Source organism: Salvia hispanica, chromosome 4, assembly GCF_029641045.1.
Source record: "Salvia hispanica isolate PSC_SH4W2 chromosome 4, Shi_PSC_v1, whole genome shotgun sequence".
In the NCBI taxonomy this organism is placed as follows: Eukaryota; Viridiplantae; Streptophyta; class Magnoliopsida; order Lamiales; family Lamiaceae; genus Salvia; species Salvia hispanica.
Window position 1 is genome coordinate 16,794,909 of NC_142695.1, and position 17,812 is coordinate 16,812,720.

At 36.6% G+C, this 17,812-nt stretch overlaps 2 protein-coding genes and 1 pseudogene across 9 annotated transcripts; 1 reads left to right on the plus strand and 2 right to left on the minus strand.

Moving 5' to 3' along the window:
• Window positions 1–5,931: 5,931 nt before the first annotated feature.
• Window positions 5,932–7,799, minus strand: LOC125193616 (ferruginol synthase-like). The gene is made up of 2 exons (XM_048091447.2): window positions 6,901–7,799; window positions 5,932–6,689 (listed from the first exon to the last, which is right to left on the minus strand). Exons 1-2 carry the CDS (start codon window positions 7,765–7,767, stop codon window positions 6,099–6,101), a joined length of 1,458 nt encoding a protein of 485 aa, XP_047947404.1. The 5' UTR covers window positions 7,768–7,799; the 3' UTR covers window positions 5,932–6,098.
• A 1,127-nt stretch (window positions 7,800–8,926) lies between these two features.
• On the minus strand, window positions 8,927–15,040 carry LOC125194756 (ferruginol synthase-like; annotated as a pseudogene).
• Window positions 10,028–14,033, plus strand: LOC125197040 (beta-galactosidase 10-like). Of its 8 annotated transcripts, none has more exons than XM_089057190.1 (6): window positions 10,028–10,747; window positions 10,981–11,093; window positions 11,294–11,360; window positions 11,571–11,864; window positions 12,031–12,130; window positions 13,664–14,033. In XM_089057190.1, exons 1-4 carry the CDS (start codon window positions 10,667–10,669, stop codon window positions 11,790–11,792), a joined length of 483 nt encoding a protein of 160 aa, XP_088913316.1. In that variant the 5' UTR covers window positions 10,028–10,666; the 3' UTR covers window positions 11,793–11,864; window positions 12,031–12,130; window positions 13,664–14,033. The 8 variants fall into 8 exon arrangements, 7 of the variants coding, with proteins under 7 accessions (XP_088913316.1, XP_088913318.1, XP_088913320.1 ...); XM_089057192.1 differs by having other exon boundaries at window positions 11,571–11,828; XM_089057194.1 differs by having other exon boundaries at window positions 11,593–11,864.
• Window positions 15,041–17,812: the final 2,772 nt, after the last annotated feature.

Below are 17,812 nucleotides of genomic sequence, written 5' to 3' on the forward strand. Positions count from 1 at the left end.
CGTAATCTTCCTAAATTTGGGACAACGATTGCGACGAACCGTAGGGCGTCGTGTACTGCATGTGGGGCATGTGCGACATGTAAGGTCAGTAAACGTCCTTAGTTGGAGTCTGTGGCCTCTGATAGTTGGGCGTTGCTGGGTCTTGGGTACTCGAAATTGGATAATCAAGCGACAACACATTGTTGTCGTTGAGATTGAGGCTCACAACTTCCATCTGGGTCGGCTGACCATATTAGCACAATTGAAAATGATAATTTGAAAAAATATATGAGTGAGAGATAAAGATATATAAAGTGTTTTTAGTATGAAAAAATTAATACTCCCTCCGTTGCACAGTAACAGAGGCGTTTCGTTTTGAGCACTCATTTTAAAAAAATAATAATAAATAGTTAAAGTGGAGAAAGAGTAAAGTTAGAGATAGAATATTGTAGATAAGACTCTTCACTACATTATTCTCTCTCTTACTTTACTCTCTCTCAACTTTAACTATTTATTATTATTTTTTCAAAACGAGAGCTCAAAACGAAACGCCTCTATTACTGTGGAACGAAGAGAGTATATGATAAATGGATTATTTATAGATGACTTTTAGGATAAGTTGAAAGTTAAAAATATGAATTTTTTTTTAAAAAATGGATAAAAACATTGATATTTGGGAAAGTGGAAATTTCTTATTAAATGCTAGTTTTATTTGATTTTTTAAAAATTAATATTGAAAGTGGGCGTCATTGCACAACAAAAGTGTGCCACGTGGGGAATGGGGGTGGCGCGCTTTCTCGAAAAATGCATCTCCCCTCGCGAAACCCCTTGAGATGCAATGGTGTCTTGCCGGCGTCTTGTCTTGGTGGGACAAGACGGAGACACCAGTGGACACCGTTACGTATGCTCTTAGGCCATCCACAATCCATCATTTTATCAATTTTATCAATTTCTTCCCTTCATTATTCATGGGTTTGTTGGAGCATAATTTTGATATTTATCTATTCTGTATAAAAAAAATATATTAGTGTATTATACTTCCTCCGTTCCAAATTAACTGTCACTCTTATTGTGGGCACGCGTGTTAAGAAATGTAAAGAAAAGTTGATTGGAAAAGTTAGTGGAATGTGAGACCCACTTTTTTATATTAGTTTTATAATAAAATGTGAGTGAAGTGAGTTAGTGGAATGTGAGACCTACTTACCATTTATGGTAAAATTGAAGTGTGACAATTATTATGAGACGAACAAAATTGGAGGAGAGTGACAATTATTATGGGACGGAGAGAGTATTATTCTAGGTTCATACAACTAGTTCATCCCTATACTAGTAAAAATTGAATTATCCTTGAACTCTTCGTACACAATTATTTAACAAGAATTTGATCAAAGTACAATATTATATTTGATGCTCTTGTTTCAAATACTTCCACATAAATTTCAAGTCCATATTTGATACGCTCGGATTTTACACCATTTTAAGGCCATTTTTTGGTCCATTTTGGAGTGTCAAAGTTGCATTACATATCCATTATTTGCATATTTTATTCATTTTAGTATTTTGACATATTTTGTGATAAATGTGCAAAATAGAGCTGAAAAAGGGCATAAAAACGTCAAACTTGGAAGTTAGAACTGAAGCGCAACCCAGCGGCCCGCTGGACCCATACCATCAGTCGCTGCAACAGGTCCAGAGAGTTCTGGAGCTGTCCAGCGGTCCGCTGGGTCTGATCGCGCACGACAGCCTCTGTTCAAACTCAATTTGCTGGCGATTTTGAAGTCTGATCATGGCGTTCTATATACCATTCTCTTCGTCTTTAAAAGAACTTCGCGTTGGAACCTTGACCATCTCAATCGGAGTTCTGTGCAGAAAGTTATGGTCGTTCTACCAAAGTCGTGCAAAACTGTCAAGTGCAGAATCTAGGCGGAAATTCAAGGAAGGAAATAAGACATTACCTTGTGAAGCCAAATATTTTCCTTAACCTATGGGGCACGAAAATTCCATATTTACTATTGCATGGAGGAGACTTTTTACCAAGTTTAAATCCTTTTCAAGCCTATAAATACCCCATAACCTAATTCATAATTCTCACCAATTCATAGCCCTAAAAGGGGAGCCTTCATGGCCCCCCCCTCCATTCTCTAACCCTAATCCTACATCTAGATCTTCTTTTTGCCAAATAATTCCAGAGCTTAAATTTGAGAGTACTTCATAGTGCAAGGGGTTGAAGAAGGAATCAAGAGAAGAAGGAATCAAGGGAAGATCAAGGCTACAAAGATTCAACCGAGTTTTATTTACTTTAGTTCTTATTTTCTTTATGACTTCCCTACAATCTATGTTTTTAGCTTATTCTATCATGTGTAACTAAACTCATAGGATTCTAGGGATGTGTTAGTAACTACTTTGATTATACAATTTCGTTTTCTATTAATATCCGTTTAATTTTTACTTCGTTTCTTCCCTAAGTTGTTGGATAATGCTTCACGTTTGAGTGACACATTCTGTGATGAATTAATATAACTTGTTACATAATCGTGAGAGGAGATTGACGAGTTAGGTCCACTTAGTAAACACTACAATTAGCTTCCCTTAAAACGACACTGTTAATTGAGAGTGAGAACTTTTCAAGGGTCTCAGGAGCTTTTGGGAGTTACGGATCTAGGATTGACAACCCTAGTATTAGTAATCTACGCTTGTGCCGCATGAACAAAACTTATGTGACTCGTTCTATCGAAGTAATAACTGTGCTAGGGTATTGTAGTAGGAATTTGTATAACCATAACTGTGAACGCACATTCCTGGAATTCCCTTATGTCTCATACTTTATCTTTGTGATTTAATTGCAATTAGTTGTTTACTTGCTTTATTTATTTTAAACCCAAAACTCTTGTTTCTCTAGATGTATATGACGCTTAGTACATGATAGCCAATTGCAACTATATTCCCCGTGTTCGATATCCCGGTACTGACCTTTAGCTATACTAGTTCTACCTTATATAATTGCAGGTACTTTTAGTGCTAATAAAAAGTGCATCAATATTTCATGAATTGGATCTACTACAATTTTATTCAATTGCTATCTCATTTTCGCAAACTGCATGTGGATCTATATTCCCTTCTTCCGAGTATAATAGACCCATTTGAGTTCGGCGCATATAAAAAAAATAGCGGAGTATGAACACATTTTTACACTCCATATTAATTGTATAATAGAATGTGAGTGAAAATGGTTAGTTAAATGTGAAACCTACCATTATAGTAAAAGTAAATTGAAACTCTTATTGGCAGACAAGCTAAAATAGAAAAAGGGGACTCCTAATCGGGGACAGAGAGAGTACATCAATTCTTTTTGGATGAGGAAGATGCATCATACAACTTCCTTAAATCTAACGAACTAAATTGGATGTTTATCAAATTATAACCAAACCAAACCAAATTTGATTAAAGTAGAGATGTAGATACAAAACACCAATATCTGTCCAAATTTTAAGTAAACAAAGAGGTCCAAATTTCAGAAAAAACAAAGTGGAATGGCCATGAGAGGAATCGCCTTGTGCATTGTCATTCCGAACTCCTCGGTGGTGTCAGGTCTCAACCCTCCTTCCATTTCCCATTGAAAATTGTAAAGCATAGAGCCCAACGCGCCATGTGGGGAAGGGGGTGCAGTTTCTCGAATAATGCACCCCCCCCCCCCTTCCCGCATAACACCTTGAGACAAGACACTTGCAATGGTGTCTCGCGGACTTCTCATCCCAGCGAGACAAGACCAACACACCGGTGGGCACAGTTACAGATGCACTTAGGCCATCCGCAACCTCATCTCTTATCCATCTCTTCCCTTTGCTATTCATGGATCCGTTGGAGCCTAATTAAGTTATTTATCTATTCTCAATAACATAAATACTATATTAATGAAGTGTATTAGTGTAGGTTCATCCAACTAGTTCATCCCTATACTAATAAAAATTGAATGATCCTTGACCTCTTTATTCACTCAAGTATTTAATGATCCTTAATCAATGACGGACCAGGTGGGGTCGAGTGGGGTCGATCGACCCCACCGGAGTCCGTCAAGAGGTGCCGGAATCTTCATTTCATGGACCTCCGACCCCACGCAGCCCTGCCCTGACCCTGTGAGGTAGATCCCCACCAGGGCACTCTATTGTCTATTTCCGGAAAATAAAAGGAGATGGAGGAGAATCAGTCGGAAGAAAAGAGGAGAGAGACGGAAAGGGGGAGGCAGAGAGCCACACACAGTTTTGACGAAGAAGACAACGTTTCAACTCTTTTGTTTTTTAACGTAATGGGCTAAATTTGTGGCCTAGTGGGCTTATTTAAATACAATTTCTTAAAAATAAATATTTAATTCAAAAGATAAAAGTAAAATTATTTAATTTATACAACTTCTATTCGGCATTAGGAGTCCATTTTGACATTTTTCTAACCGGTTATAAGAGTTTTATTTTACTTTTACTATAAATAGATATAAATTTATTATTCTATTAATTTATTTTATTATAAAAGTAATATACTCCATAAAAGTGTGATTTAGTATTTTGAAATTTGGACTGAGATAGGGATTCGGGCTTTCGTAAATAAGTTTTTTAGTTTTTAAAATATTTTATGAGTATTCTGTCCGACCCCACGGACTTTGTATCCTGCGTCCGTCATTGTCCTTAATACTATATTAATATAGTGTATTAGTGTAGGTTCATCCAACTAGTTCATCCCTATACTAGTTGAAATAACTAGTTCTTTTGTTTCGGAAGTTGATTTGTGCACACAATTTTTGAAGTAGCAAATAAGTGCAGAATTATCAAGGAAGACATTGACCAACGGATCAAGACAACTCTTAGACAATCTACTTGTCATCGGGTGCACTAATCAGAACGAGATCTGCTTTAAGAAATATAAAGAAAAGTGGGTAGATGCTTATACAACTCTGTATTGAGTCGTGTCTGATCTTCCTAGAAATAAGTCCTAATATAAGTAGCTAGAGAATTTTAATAAATATACACGAAAATTAAGCATGGTTTTTAAAATACCTTTCGTAACATATCTTGGTCCATTGTTAAACTAACTGAATAATTGACAACACTATATTTATCTCATAAACACAATGTAGTTTCGGGGCTGATTTTTTTTCCAAAACTTGTGTAACTATGTTATTATAAGAGTTGTCAACTAAGTCCGGTCAACCCAGACCCAATATGGGCTTGTCTGTTAGCAAAATGAAGAGGGCCTAGGCCAAACTCATAGATTGAAATGAGCTCCAATTAGACTATTTTTCAAACTCAGATCAAAGACTATCAGAAATCCAACCCAGGTTAGGGCCATGCACTGCCCAACCCATACCTAAATAAAACTTACAACTCAAATCCTATATTATTCCTCTTTTAATTTTAACATATGTTATAAATATATTTATTTTAAATTTTTATATACTTAATTACCCTTGGTAAAGTTTAAAGATAGATAAAAGTGAAAAAATGATTGAAATGTTGTTAGTAGAATGATACACACCTCATAAAGATAAAACTTACTAGAGACTAATTTTTGTATATTCCAAAATAGAAAATCATGACTATTTTTATGGATGAGATAGTATTTTTAAAATTCCTCCTTATATTTGAATTTTCTTAAAAATAATTGCAATAAGGTAAATCTGAATATAAATATTTGATACTAGTATAATCCTAAAATTATTTAATAAATATACATATATAATTATAGTGAAAATATAAAATCTTATAAATATTTTAATCCTCTAAGTATAATTTTTTTAATTATAATATTCTAATATAAAATTTGAATTACTCAAGTATGACAAAAAATAATTTTTTGCTCATCTAACGCAGACTCATTAAACAACTCTTGTTGCTATGGTAACAAATGTGTGAGAGAGAGGTGTCAGGTGTCACCAGAAACATAGTATGATTCATAGACATAATGTAAAAGATTAATATTCATAGTTTGCATTTTAATAATAAGAATTAAAATAACAGAATCATATTACATGGCAAATAAACAAGCCATAATCACGAGTTCAATAGCATCCAAAAGAATTGGTTCACCATCCCATCTACAACTCCATCTTGTACAAAGAGTAAGCCATCTCATTAACAGTGAACTGGAATAGCCTTGAGGGGGACTGCCTTATGCAATGCCATTCCAAACTCCTCCGTTGTGTCAACCACTCCTTCCACTTTCCAATCGAAACTATGAAGCAATGACCCCAACATAAGATGCAACATTCTATCGGCCAACGCCAAACCCGGGCACATTCTTCTCCCCGATCCGAATGGAATAAGCTCAAAATCATGGCCCTTGAACCCTATATTGCTGTCCAAGAATCTCTCCGGCTCAAACGAACTAGGATTGGCCCAAACACTCGAGTCCCTACCTATAGCCCAAACATTGACGAATATTTGAGCATTCTCTGGGATATTGTAACCGATGATCTCGACTTCATGATCCGCCCGCCGAGGGACCAAAAGCGGACCTGGCGGGTGGAGCCGTAAGGTCTCTTTGATCAGTGCTTGCAGGTATGGGAGTCTTGATATGTCCGATTCTTCCACTTGCTTCTTTTCTCCTATCACTCTTCTCAGCTCATTCTTGGCATTACTCATCTTCGTGGGATTCGATAGTAATTCTGTCATTGCCCATTCCACTGTACATTGAGTTGAATCTGACCCTCCAAGGTATAAGTCCTATGATATGCACAGGTATTTCAAGTTTGAGTTACTAAATGCCATTCTACTAGTCAACTAGAAATTTGATACTAAATGCCATTCTACTAGTCAACTAGAAATTTGATTCGAGAACCAATTTATTTCTCTAATTTTATCAATTATGCATTAAAAATCATAATATTCATAATTTTCACGAGTAAATTTAGTTTGAGAGAGAGAAGGAGGTTACCAGAAGTATATGTTGAATGTCCTTGAAGCTCAAGTCATACTCAGTCCCCTCCATGAGATCAACAAGCGCATCAAGCAAATCATTCTTCCTCTCCAATTGCATACATCTCCATTCCAATCTCTCCTTAACTATCCCTCCCAAAACACCAAGCACTTTCCCAAAGCAAACCTCCGACCGCTTCTTGATCCCCTGCGGGTCCCACCGCTTCACAATCGGAAAAAAGTCGGCCACATTCGGAGCCCCCAAAATCTTCGTCACCCCCTCAATCGCCTCCTTCATCTGCTGCGTCGCGTCCGATTCAAACTCGATAAGGTCAACGGAGAAGAGCGTCGCAGTCAGCAGATTCGATGCCGTCACGAACGCCGCCTCCCCGACGTCAACGGCCTGCCCACGCGCGCTGCACCCGCGCGTGTAGTCCAGCAGCTTCCGCACCTTCTCCGCCCGGAGCCCCGCGCCGGCGTCCAGCTGCCGAGTCGAGAACATCCGCTCCCTGCAGAGCTTGCGCGCCTTCCTCCACCTCTCCCCCGCCGGTATCAGCGCCATCGAGTGCTTGTGGTGGTCGTGCGCCTCCGCCGCCGCGGGGATGGTGCGGCCGGAGAAGGCTTGGTCGTGCTCCTGCAGGAGTAGTTTGGCGATTTCCGGCGACGAGGCGACGACGGTGAGTGAGTTTCCGAGCTTGAGAGACATCAGAGGGCCGTGGGTTTTGGAGAGGTCGGCGAGGGACCTGTGGGGGTTCCGGCCGAGCTGGAGGATGTTTCCGATGATCGGAAATGGGTATGGCCCCGGCGGAAGGTTCTGCCGGCGCCGGCGGAAATGGGACCATGCCAAAAACGATACAATTATTGCAATCACGATTGTGAGATCCATTCAGTTCAGTCAACTCAATTCTCACTCTCCTCTGCCCATTTAATTTCAATAGTTAGAATTAACTAATGAATCTTTAGATTTGAAATCGAAATCAATAATTTATTCTAAAGCTCACGCATATGGTTTTCAATTTTATTACTTCGACGGAATCTTGATTATTGGAGTATAATTTACCATTTCTTGGCTCTAATTGCATGATCTTGCTGTCATTTTTTTTTACTCCGTCAAGTATACTACTATCTCCGTCCCCTAAATTTTGACACACTTTGACCCGGCACGAGTTTTAAGAAATGTAATAGAAAGTGAGTTGAAAATGTTGGTGGGATGTGGGTCCTACTTTTAAAGTATTAGTTTTATAATAAAATGTGAGTAGGAATGAGTTAGTAGAATATGAGGTCAACTACCAAAACTGGTAAAAGTGAAGTGTGTCAAATTTTTAGGGACGGACCGAAATGGTAAATTGTGTCAAAATTTGGGGGACGAAGGTAGTAATGTTTATGAACTTGGCCCTTTATGTTTTTGTCTGTATTCATGTTTAATATTTTAAATATTATTAAGGTTAATTAACTAGTACTACTCCATAATTTAGGATCCTTAAAGCATGCACAGCGGCATGCTCAACACCAGCTGAAAGCATTTTATTAATTAAATAATATTCCCTCCGTCTCCTATTAGGAGTCACTCTTTTACCGGGCATGAGTTTAAAGAAATGTAAAGAAAAGTTGTTGAAAAAGTTAGTGGAATGTGAGACCCATTTTTTTTATATTGGTTTTATAATAAAATGTGAGTGAATTGAGTTAGTGGAATGTGAGACCTACTTACTATTTATGGTAAAAATGAAGTGTGACTCTTAATTGGGACGGACCGAAATGGAAAAGTGTGACTCTTAATGGGAGACGGAGGGATTATAAAAGAGTGAACTCAAATCAATATATGATCTATGTTGGCAATTGCAACCAATTCATATCCCATATTGGCACACTGCATGTGGATCTATACCTCCCTTCTTTTTGGACATAAAGATGCATCATCCAACCTTCTTAAATCTAACAAACTAAAGTACATAGAAAACCAAACCAAATTTTTATTAAAGTAGGGATGGAAACACAACACACCAAGATCTCGTCCAAATTTTCAAGTAAAACAAGAGGTCCAGATTTCAGAAACAACAAAGTGGAATGGCCTTGAGAGGAACTGCCTTGTGCAATGCCATTCCGAACTCCTCCGTGGTGTCAGGTCTCACCCCTCCTTCCATTTTCCATTCAAAATTGTGAAGCATAGAGCCCAACATCAGAGACAACATTTCTATCGGCCAGAGGCAAACCCAGGCACATTCTTCTCCCTGACCCAAATGGAATAAGCTCGAAATCTTGGCCTTTAAACTCTATATTGTTGTTTAAGAATCTTTCAGGCTCGAAAGAAGTAGGGTTGGGCCAGATGCTCGAATCTCTGCCTATAGCCCAAGCATTGATAAATATTTGAGAGTGTTGGGGATTATGTAACCCCCAATCTTGACCTCACGTTCTGCCCGTCGAGGAATCAGAAATTGTCCGGGAGTGTGGAGCCGTAAGGTCTCTTTGATGAGCGCTAGCAAGTATGGGAGCCTTGATATGTCCGATTCTTCAACTTGATTCTTTTCCCTATCACACTTCTCAGCTCATTCTTTGCCTTACTCATTTTCTCCGGATTCGCTAACAGTTCTGTCATTGCCCATTCAACTGTGCATTGAGTCGTGTCCGATCCTCCCAGAAATAAGGCCTAATATATGTAGAAAGAGAATTAAAAAAAATATATACACGAAATTTAACCACAGTTATTAAAATACCTTTCATAACATCTCTTACTCCATTGTCAAACTAACTGAACAATTGATAACACGATATTTTTCAAATAAATCCAATGTCAGGGCTGATTTTTTTTTCAAAACTTGTGTAATCTTGTTTTAATTTAGAGTTGTCAACTAAGACCAGTCAACCCAGAACCAAAAATAATTTTTTTCTCAATCTAATACCATCTCCAATCATAAACCAAAACTCATTTTTGGTGTAGACAATCTCTTTAATCGTACATCAAACTCAAACCCATTTTTGAGTATAGGATTGTGATCAATTGAGATTATTTAGGCTAATTGAGAAATGAGATGCAATATCAGCCACTCATTTTTATTAATGAGTGGTCCAGATTTTGCCACATAATAAATATTTTTAGATTAATTTAATATGAAAGGGCATAATGGTAATAGGCCATATTCACCAATCTACCACCACTACTGCGATGATCGTTGCATGATCTCCCTTGGCGGCGTTGCTCCGCGCAGTACCGAATCGAATCGATGAATGCAAATAAGTGTTGGAAGAAATAGATTGTGATTAAGCGTCGACGCTTCTGAGGAGAATGGTAATTTCATGGCAAAGAGTAGAAGAGCTGAGGGGGCAGATTCAAAGGAAACAGAGAAGCGGCAGAATTTGGGGGGAAAATTGGGGAGCAGCGACGGTGGCGGAGGAAATATGTTGAGCAGATCGCGGAATTCGGCGAATGCAGCTTTAGGAGCGTAAAATTGGTTGAAATCAGGTGCGAAATTTTGGTTGCAAGGATTCCAATTCGAGGATCTGGAGCGTCAAATCTAACCTCCTCTTCCGCTGGCTTCTCGCCGTTTCATCACCTTGCTGAGAAATCAAATCTCTGTCGGTGTTCAATTAGAATTTGGTTTCTTCACAAACTGCAGCTGCTGTGTTGTTTCCGATTGAAGATTTTTCGAATTGAGTGAGTTATTTAGTAGTTGCGGTGGTCGGCGATGGCTTCGGGATCGCCGGCGATTAATAAGATTGAGAGGGCGCACCAGATGTATTGAGAGGGCAAGTATGCCGAAGCACTGGCGTATTACACCGACGCGCTTTCCATGGCCAAGACCACGCCGCAGAAGATTGCGCTTCACAGCAACCGCGCCGCTTGTTATCTCAAGCTCCACGACTTTAACAAGGTATCTGTGTTAGCTTATCAGCTCAACCTTGTTATTCCTGGATTGCTTCTGACGAACTCATACAATTTCTCCATTGATAATTGACGTTTTCTCCATTTGTTGCAATTTATTTGAAACCTATGTTTTCTGGAATGGCCACGAGCTCTCCCCCAACAATATCAGTCTTTCTTCTTCATTTACATACTTCACACTTCCTTTTCCGAATTATTGAATAGATGTGTTCTCAATTTCAGTACTACTTTGGGGGAAGGTATGATCTGGTGAAATTTTGTAAGATAGTCCAGGAAGCTGGCTTGTATTTGAGTCTTCGGATAGGTCCATTCGTCGCAGCTGAATGGAACTTCGGGTAGCTCTTTGTAGCTTATATTTTTAGTATATATCTAGGATTGTGATAAAAAAATGAACCAGAACGCTCATTTTTAGATAACACGTAGCGTTTTTAGTTCATCCTTTGTAAAATGAAATAAAAACTGACTTGAAATGACCTCCATGCTTTGGTTCTGTCTAATCGGAAAATTTATATGTTTTTGTGTATTATCTGTGTAGTGGTGTACCTGTTTGGCTGCACTATGTGCCGGGGACTGTCTTTCGCACTGACAATGAGCCTTTCAAGGTTTGCTCAACTCTATAGTGCTATTTTTTATATACAGAATTGATGAATTTGGCTGGTGTTTAGCTTGTTTGGATTTGGTGTTTGGATTTTTCAGTATATTGTACTTTTCGTTTCACATCACATACATGTGGACATCAAAATCAAACATCAACTTTCATGCTGTAGGCCAACAAGTATAAAATTATGAAATATACTAGTAATATAAAACAGATGATTTCCATTTGCAACACAGAGCTTCAAAGCATCAGAATATGTCGTGTCAAACAAAAAATCTCAACATATTCCACTCCTGAATCTCACCAAAATATCCCATTTGCGACCGGGAGCAATGACACCACGCATCTGAAGCACCATCGGCCAGAAGCCAGAACAGACAGCCAATGCTGTGTTTTCCCTTGTTATTGGCAGGAATTCCAATATACATGGTGCTAATGAGCCACGAGCTGGCCACGATATCTTCATGTACAGGTACATGTTACCTGACCACGATATCTTCATGTACAGGTACAATTTACTTCACTTTTAATCAAACAATCACTTTTTAAATTCGCGATCTACTAATCCGAATCGCATATATCTATATTCAATTAATGATCATCTTAATTTTTTTTCCAGATGTTTCTTTTATATTTTATTTTAATGTTTGTGTTTATTGATATTGTTTCTGCAGCCTATAGAGTAGGCAACAACAAATTAATCAGGATAAGTGAAAAGATAAGTGTTCATTTACAGCGTCGAAGAAGGAAGCCGCCACCACCACCGGCGATAAGGTGACGTTCTCCAGCCGAAATTAATTTCAAATGTGGAGTTCATGTTTAATTTTGCATCCACATGATTCCTCATTTTTTATTTTGATTTTGTGTTTGAGCATTTTCAATCGATTGATGAAATTATTGCTTGTGTGGTTATGATCTTAGATACTCCTAACCAGTGAATTAGGAATTTTTCCCCTTTTCAGTTGCTTCTCCGATTTTCTCAACCATCAGAAGTTCTAATAAATAGCAATGATTTTCAAATTTTAGTTTAGAGCTGAAAATTCCTGCTGTTATTTTGAAGAAATTCCTGCTGAATCACTCGATCTTTGTGATGCTGCTGAATAAATCGGCGCAGGAGTACGTGTACGAGCAGAAAGACTGTTATTTTAATACGAGTTGTTGACATTTGATATTCTGACTATTGATATGTGAATTATAAATGTTACTCCCTCCGTCCACGAATAGGAGTCTCATTTCTTATCGGTGCGGGTTTTAAGAAATGTTAAGAAAAGTGAGTGGAAGAAAGTTAGTGGATTAGGGGTCCCACTTGTATATATTAGTTTTAAATGATATGTGAGTGGAATGAGTTGGTGGAATGTGAGGCCTCTTTACCATTTATGGTAATTATGAACCGGGACTCCTATTTGCGGACGGACCAAAATGGAAAAACGGGACTTCTATTCGCGGACGGAGGGAGTATTTGTTAGTTGTTGACATTTTAATATGAGATGTTGATATAATAACGTTTGTTGTTGACATAAATTATATAGGTCGTTGGCATAAATTTTATGAAAAATGTTGTTGACATAAATTATATGTAAAACATTGTTGTTGACATGAATTATATGTAAAACGTTGTTGTTGACATAAATAATATAGGTTGTTGACATGAAAATATTTGTTATTGACATTAATTATTTGTAAAATGTTGTTGTTGACATAATAGTTGACATAAATAACGTTTGTTGTTGACATGAATAATGTTTGTTGTTGACATCGTAGTTGATATGTGAATTGTAAGTGTTATTTGTTAGTTGTTGACATTTTATTACGAGTTGTTGACATTCGATATTCTCGGTATTGATATGTGAATTGTAAGTGTTACTCCCTCCGTCCACGAATAAATGTCCCGGTCACTTTTTTACACTTGTTTTGTAAAAATGATAATAAACAGTCAAAGTGATAAAATGATAAAGTAAGATAGAGAATAATGTAGATAAGACTCTTATCTACATTATTCTCTATCTTACTATATCATTTCTCCACTTTAACTATTTATTGTCATTTTTACAAAACAAGTGTAAAAAAGTGACCGGGACATTTATTCGTGGACGGAGGGAGTATTTGTTAGTTGTTGACATTTTAATACGTGTTGTTGACATTTGATATTCTCGGTATTGATATGTGAATTGTAAGTGTTATTTGTTAGTTGTTGACATTTTATTACGAGTTGTTGACATTCGATATTCTCGGTATTGATATGTGAATTGTAAGTGTTATTTGTTAGTTGTTGACATTTTAATAAGTGTTATTTATTGAATGTTGAAGATTTGAAGATTTGAAGAATGTTGAAGATTTGAATGTTGAAGTGATTTGAAGATTTGAATGTTGAAGATTTGAAAATTCGAAGATTTGAAGATTTGAAGAATGTTGAAGATTTGAATGTTGAAGATTTGAATATATGAATATTGAAGATTTGAAGATTTGAATGTTGAAGAGATTTGAAGAATGTTGAAGATTTGAAGATATGAATGTTGAAGATTTGAAGATTTGAAGACTTTGCAGTTAGAGTTTTAGAGAGAATTTTAGAAAATGATTTCAAACAGAATTTAATGAAAAGACAATTATACCTCTTTGTTGACATAATGTGGTATTTGTTGACATTTTGTTAATCTTGTGGATTAGTGACCCATATTGCATCTCATTTTTCAATTTAGCTAAATAATCCACACAAAATATAACTGCATAAAATTCCGTGTCGCTCAAGAAAGAGGCCATCTTCCTTGGGACGGAGGGAGTACATGTGTTTGTGTATGAGAGAGAGAGAGGTATCACCAGAAACAAATGTTGAATATCCTTATAGCTCAAGTCATACTCATCAGATCCGTCCATGAGATCAAAAAGCGCAGCCAGCAAATCATTCTTGGTCTCCATAGATCTTGATTCCATCCTCTCATCAATTATCTTTCCCAACACACCAAGCAATCTCCCAAAGTAAAACTCCGACCGCTTCTTGATTCTCTGCGCATCCAACCGCTTCAGAATCGGAAAAAAGTCAGCCACATTTGGAGATCCCAAAATCTTGGTCACGCCCTCGATCGTCTCCTTCAGCTGCTGCGTCGTATCGGATTCAAACTCAATCAAATCCACCGAGAAAAAGGTGGCGCTGAGAAGATTAAACGTCGTCACAAACGCTGCCTGCCCCAAGTCCACGGCCCGCCCGCTCTCGCAGCACAAGCGCAAGTAATCTATCAGCCTCTGGACCTTCTCGCGCCGGACTCCCGCGCCGCCGTCGAGGCGCCGCGCCGAGAACATCTGCTCTTTGCACAGTTTCCTTAGTTTTCTCCACCTCTCTCCGACCGGTATGAGCCCGACTGAAATTTTGTCGAAGCCGTGAGCTTCAGCCGCGGCGGGGATGGTGCGGCCGGAGAAGGCTTGGTCGTGCTCTTGCAGAACCAGTCTGGCGGAATCCGGCGACGATACGACGACGGTGTGCATGCTTCCAAGTTTAAGAGACATCAGAGGGCCATAGGTTTCGGAGAGGTGGGTGAGGGACTTGTGGGGGTTACGGCCGAGTTGGAGGATGTTTCCGATGATTGGAAACGGGTATGGCCCCGGGGAAAGGTTCTGGCGGCGGCGGCGGAAATGGGACCATGCCAAAATCGATACGATTATTGCAATCAAGAGTGAGAGAGCCATGATTTCTTCAATCCGTAGATTTGAAATTTATACAAGGAGAAGGGAAGAGTGTCTTTAATCCTATTGTTTACTCAATACGATGATGGGAATCTTGGATTAAATATTCCGTCCTTTTAAATTTGGCACTATTTGAATCATATGAGTTTTAAAATATATAATAAAAGTGGGTTGAAAAAGTTAGTGAAGTTTTATTTTTAGAGTGAAGTATATAAATGATATCTAATCTTTCACTTTCGCACATTAATGATACCTGATCTTTATTTTATATCGATTTTAGAACCCCATGACAAAAATAACCCTAGGTATCAAACATATGATTTTTTTTGTTATGGGGAATATTTTTGGAAATTTCAATTAAATAGGACCAAATATGTGATTTTTTTCTTTCTTTCTTATTTCTTTTTTTCTTCTTTAGTTTATTCTTCTTTCTTTTTAGTATTTTATCTTCCTTTCTTCTTTCTTTTTTCTCCTTAGTTTATGTTTCCTCTTTTTTCATTTCTCTTCTTTTTCTTCTTTCTTTTTAATGTTTTATACATACATCTAATTGCATTCATAATATAAATCAATAATAAAACACCTAATTAAATTAATTATTTCAAATAATTAAATCAATTGAAATATTTTTAATTAAATTATTTATACTCATTTTAGGGTTGAAACACCTAACTAAAAATATTCAATTCTTTATCATTATGAATACAATTCACAATTTTAAATTTTGATTAAGACTATATTGATTAGTTATTAATTCAATATTGATTAGTTATTAATTCAATATAAAATGATTATTATTATTTATTAATTAATAATTTTTACTATTATTATAATAATTAAATATAATTATAACTACAATTATGATTAATTATATTTAAATGATATTAAAAACTAAATTATTTATTAATTTATAACATCAAAATAATAATATTAATATTGATTAATAATAATAGTATAAAGAATGAGGAGAATGAGAGAAGATATTATAATATCACTTTTGATACTAATTTCGTCAATGCCCAAAATATCCTTTATGGCACAAATGGAAAATTGAATTTGTTTAGAGGGTATTTTGGGGTAAAAATTGCATCAGGTACCAAAAATGATATAAAATAAAGATCAGGTACCATTTATGTGCGAAAGTGAATTTCAGGTACCATTTATGTAGTTCACTCATATTTTTATATACTCTCTTTATCCTATATTATTTGAGGCATTTCTTTTCAGCACGAGATTTAACAAGTTAAATAAATTAGAGGAGTGAATAAAGTAAGAGAGAGGGGAGTGAATAAAGTAAAAGAAAGAATAAAATAAGTATGATTAGATGTTTTGTTTTTAGCTAAAAAGATAAATGACTCAAATAACTTGAGACAATCCAAAATTGAATACGACTCATGTAACATGGGACGGAGGGAGTATTAACTCTAAAATAAAATATGAATGAGAATAACTTAGTGAAATGTGAGATCTATTACCAAAAATAATAAAAGTAAAATGTAATAAAGTTTTAGATATAAAAAAAAAGAAATAAATGATAAATTTTCAAGTACAGATAGAACACAGAACCCAGAGAACGAAGACCGTCCTTATTAGTCACTCTCTCTCCAAAGTATTTTTCTTATGATATTTGAAATATATATTTACAAATATTTTTCTTAAAATATGTGCATTTTTTTGCAACTAGTGTTTCATGGTCCCGAAACTGGTTAGATATTAAGTTATAAATTGTTGTATTTTTAGATATTTATTGCTCTTTCAATCTGACATTATTTGTAACTAACTTCGTTTCTTTCTGTTAGTCGATATTTGTTATATTTATTATTATCTTTTACTACTTTTGATAATAATCTCGTCGGTTAACTCAATCTTCTTTGATTTTATTATGAAATTACTCCCTCCGACCCAACTAATATGACACATTTCTTAGCCGGCATAAAGTTTTAGAAGTTATTGATTAAAGTGTTTAATTGGAGATAGAAAATATAAGTATAGAGAGAGAAAGAAAGATGAATATTTTAATAGGAGTGAGAAAAAGAAAGATGGATATTTTATGGGAGTGAGAAAAAGAAAGATGGATAATTTAATAGGAGTGAGAAAAAGTAGTTGGGTGTATTAATTGGAGAGAGAAAGTCCAAAAAAGGAAATATGTCATCTTAGTTCGGACAAACTAAAAAGGAAAACGTATCATCTTAAGCGGGTATACTCCATAAAAGTATGACTCATATTTAACTAACTTTGTCAATTGTCCATACACTTCCTTTACAACTCTTAAAATTAAGCCAGGTCAATTTGTGATATTTAATAGCAAACGGAGCGAGTAATATAATCTATTTTAGAGTTGTATTCATTATCCACCTTCGTTGTATTATTAAGGACTAGATATCATTAGAGTTGAAGTCGCACGAGCTAAACTACCCAACGCACGACTTTGAGTTGGCGGCAGTGGTACATGCCTTGAAGATTTAGAGACATCATCTCTACGGAGTTCGATGTGAAATCTTCACGTATCACAAAAGTCTCAAATAATTCTTTGAGCAAAAGGATTTGAACATGCGACAACGCAGACGGCTCGAGTTAGTAAAAGATTATAACTGTGGTATAAATTACCATCCAGCCAAGGCAAGCGTAGTGGCAGACGCCGTGAGCAGAAAGACTGCACCCCAATTGACAACCTTTCTCACACACAGAAGGAAGATCTAATACGTGAGTTTGGTAGAATGCGATTGGAAGTAGTTAGAGCACCAGAGACGGTGGAAAGTAGGATCGCCAACATGGTGATCGAAT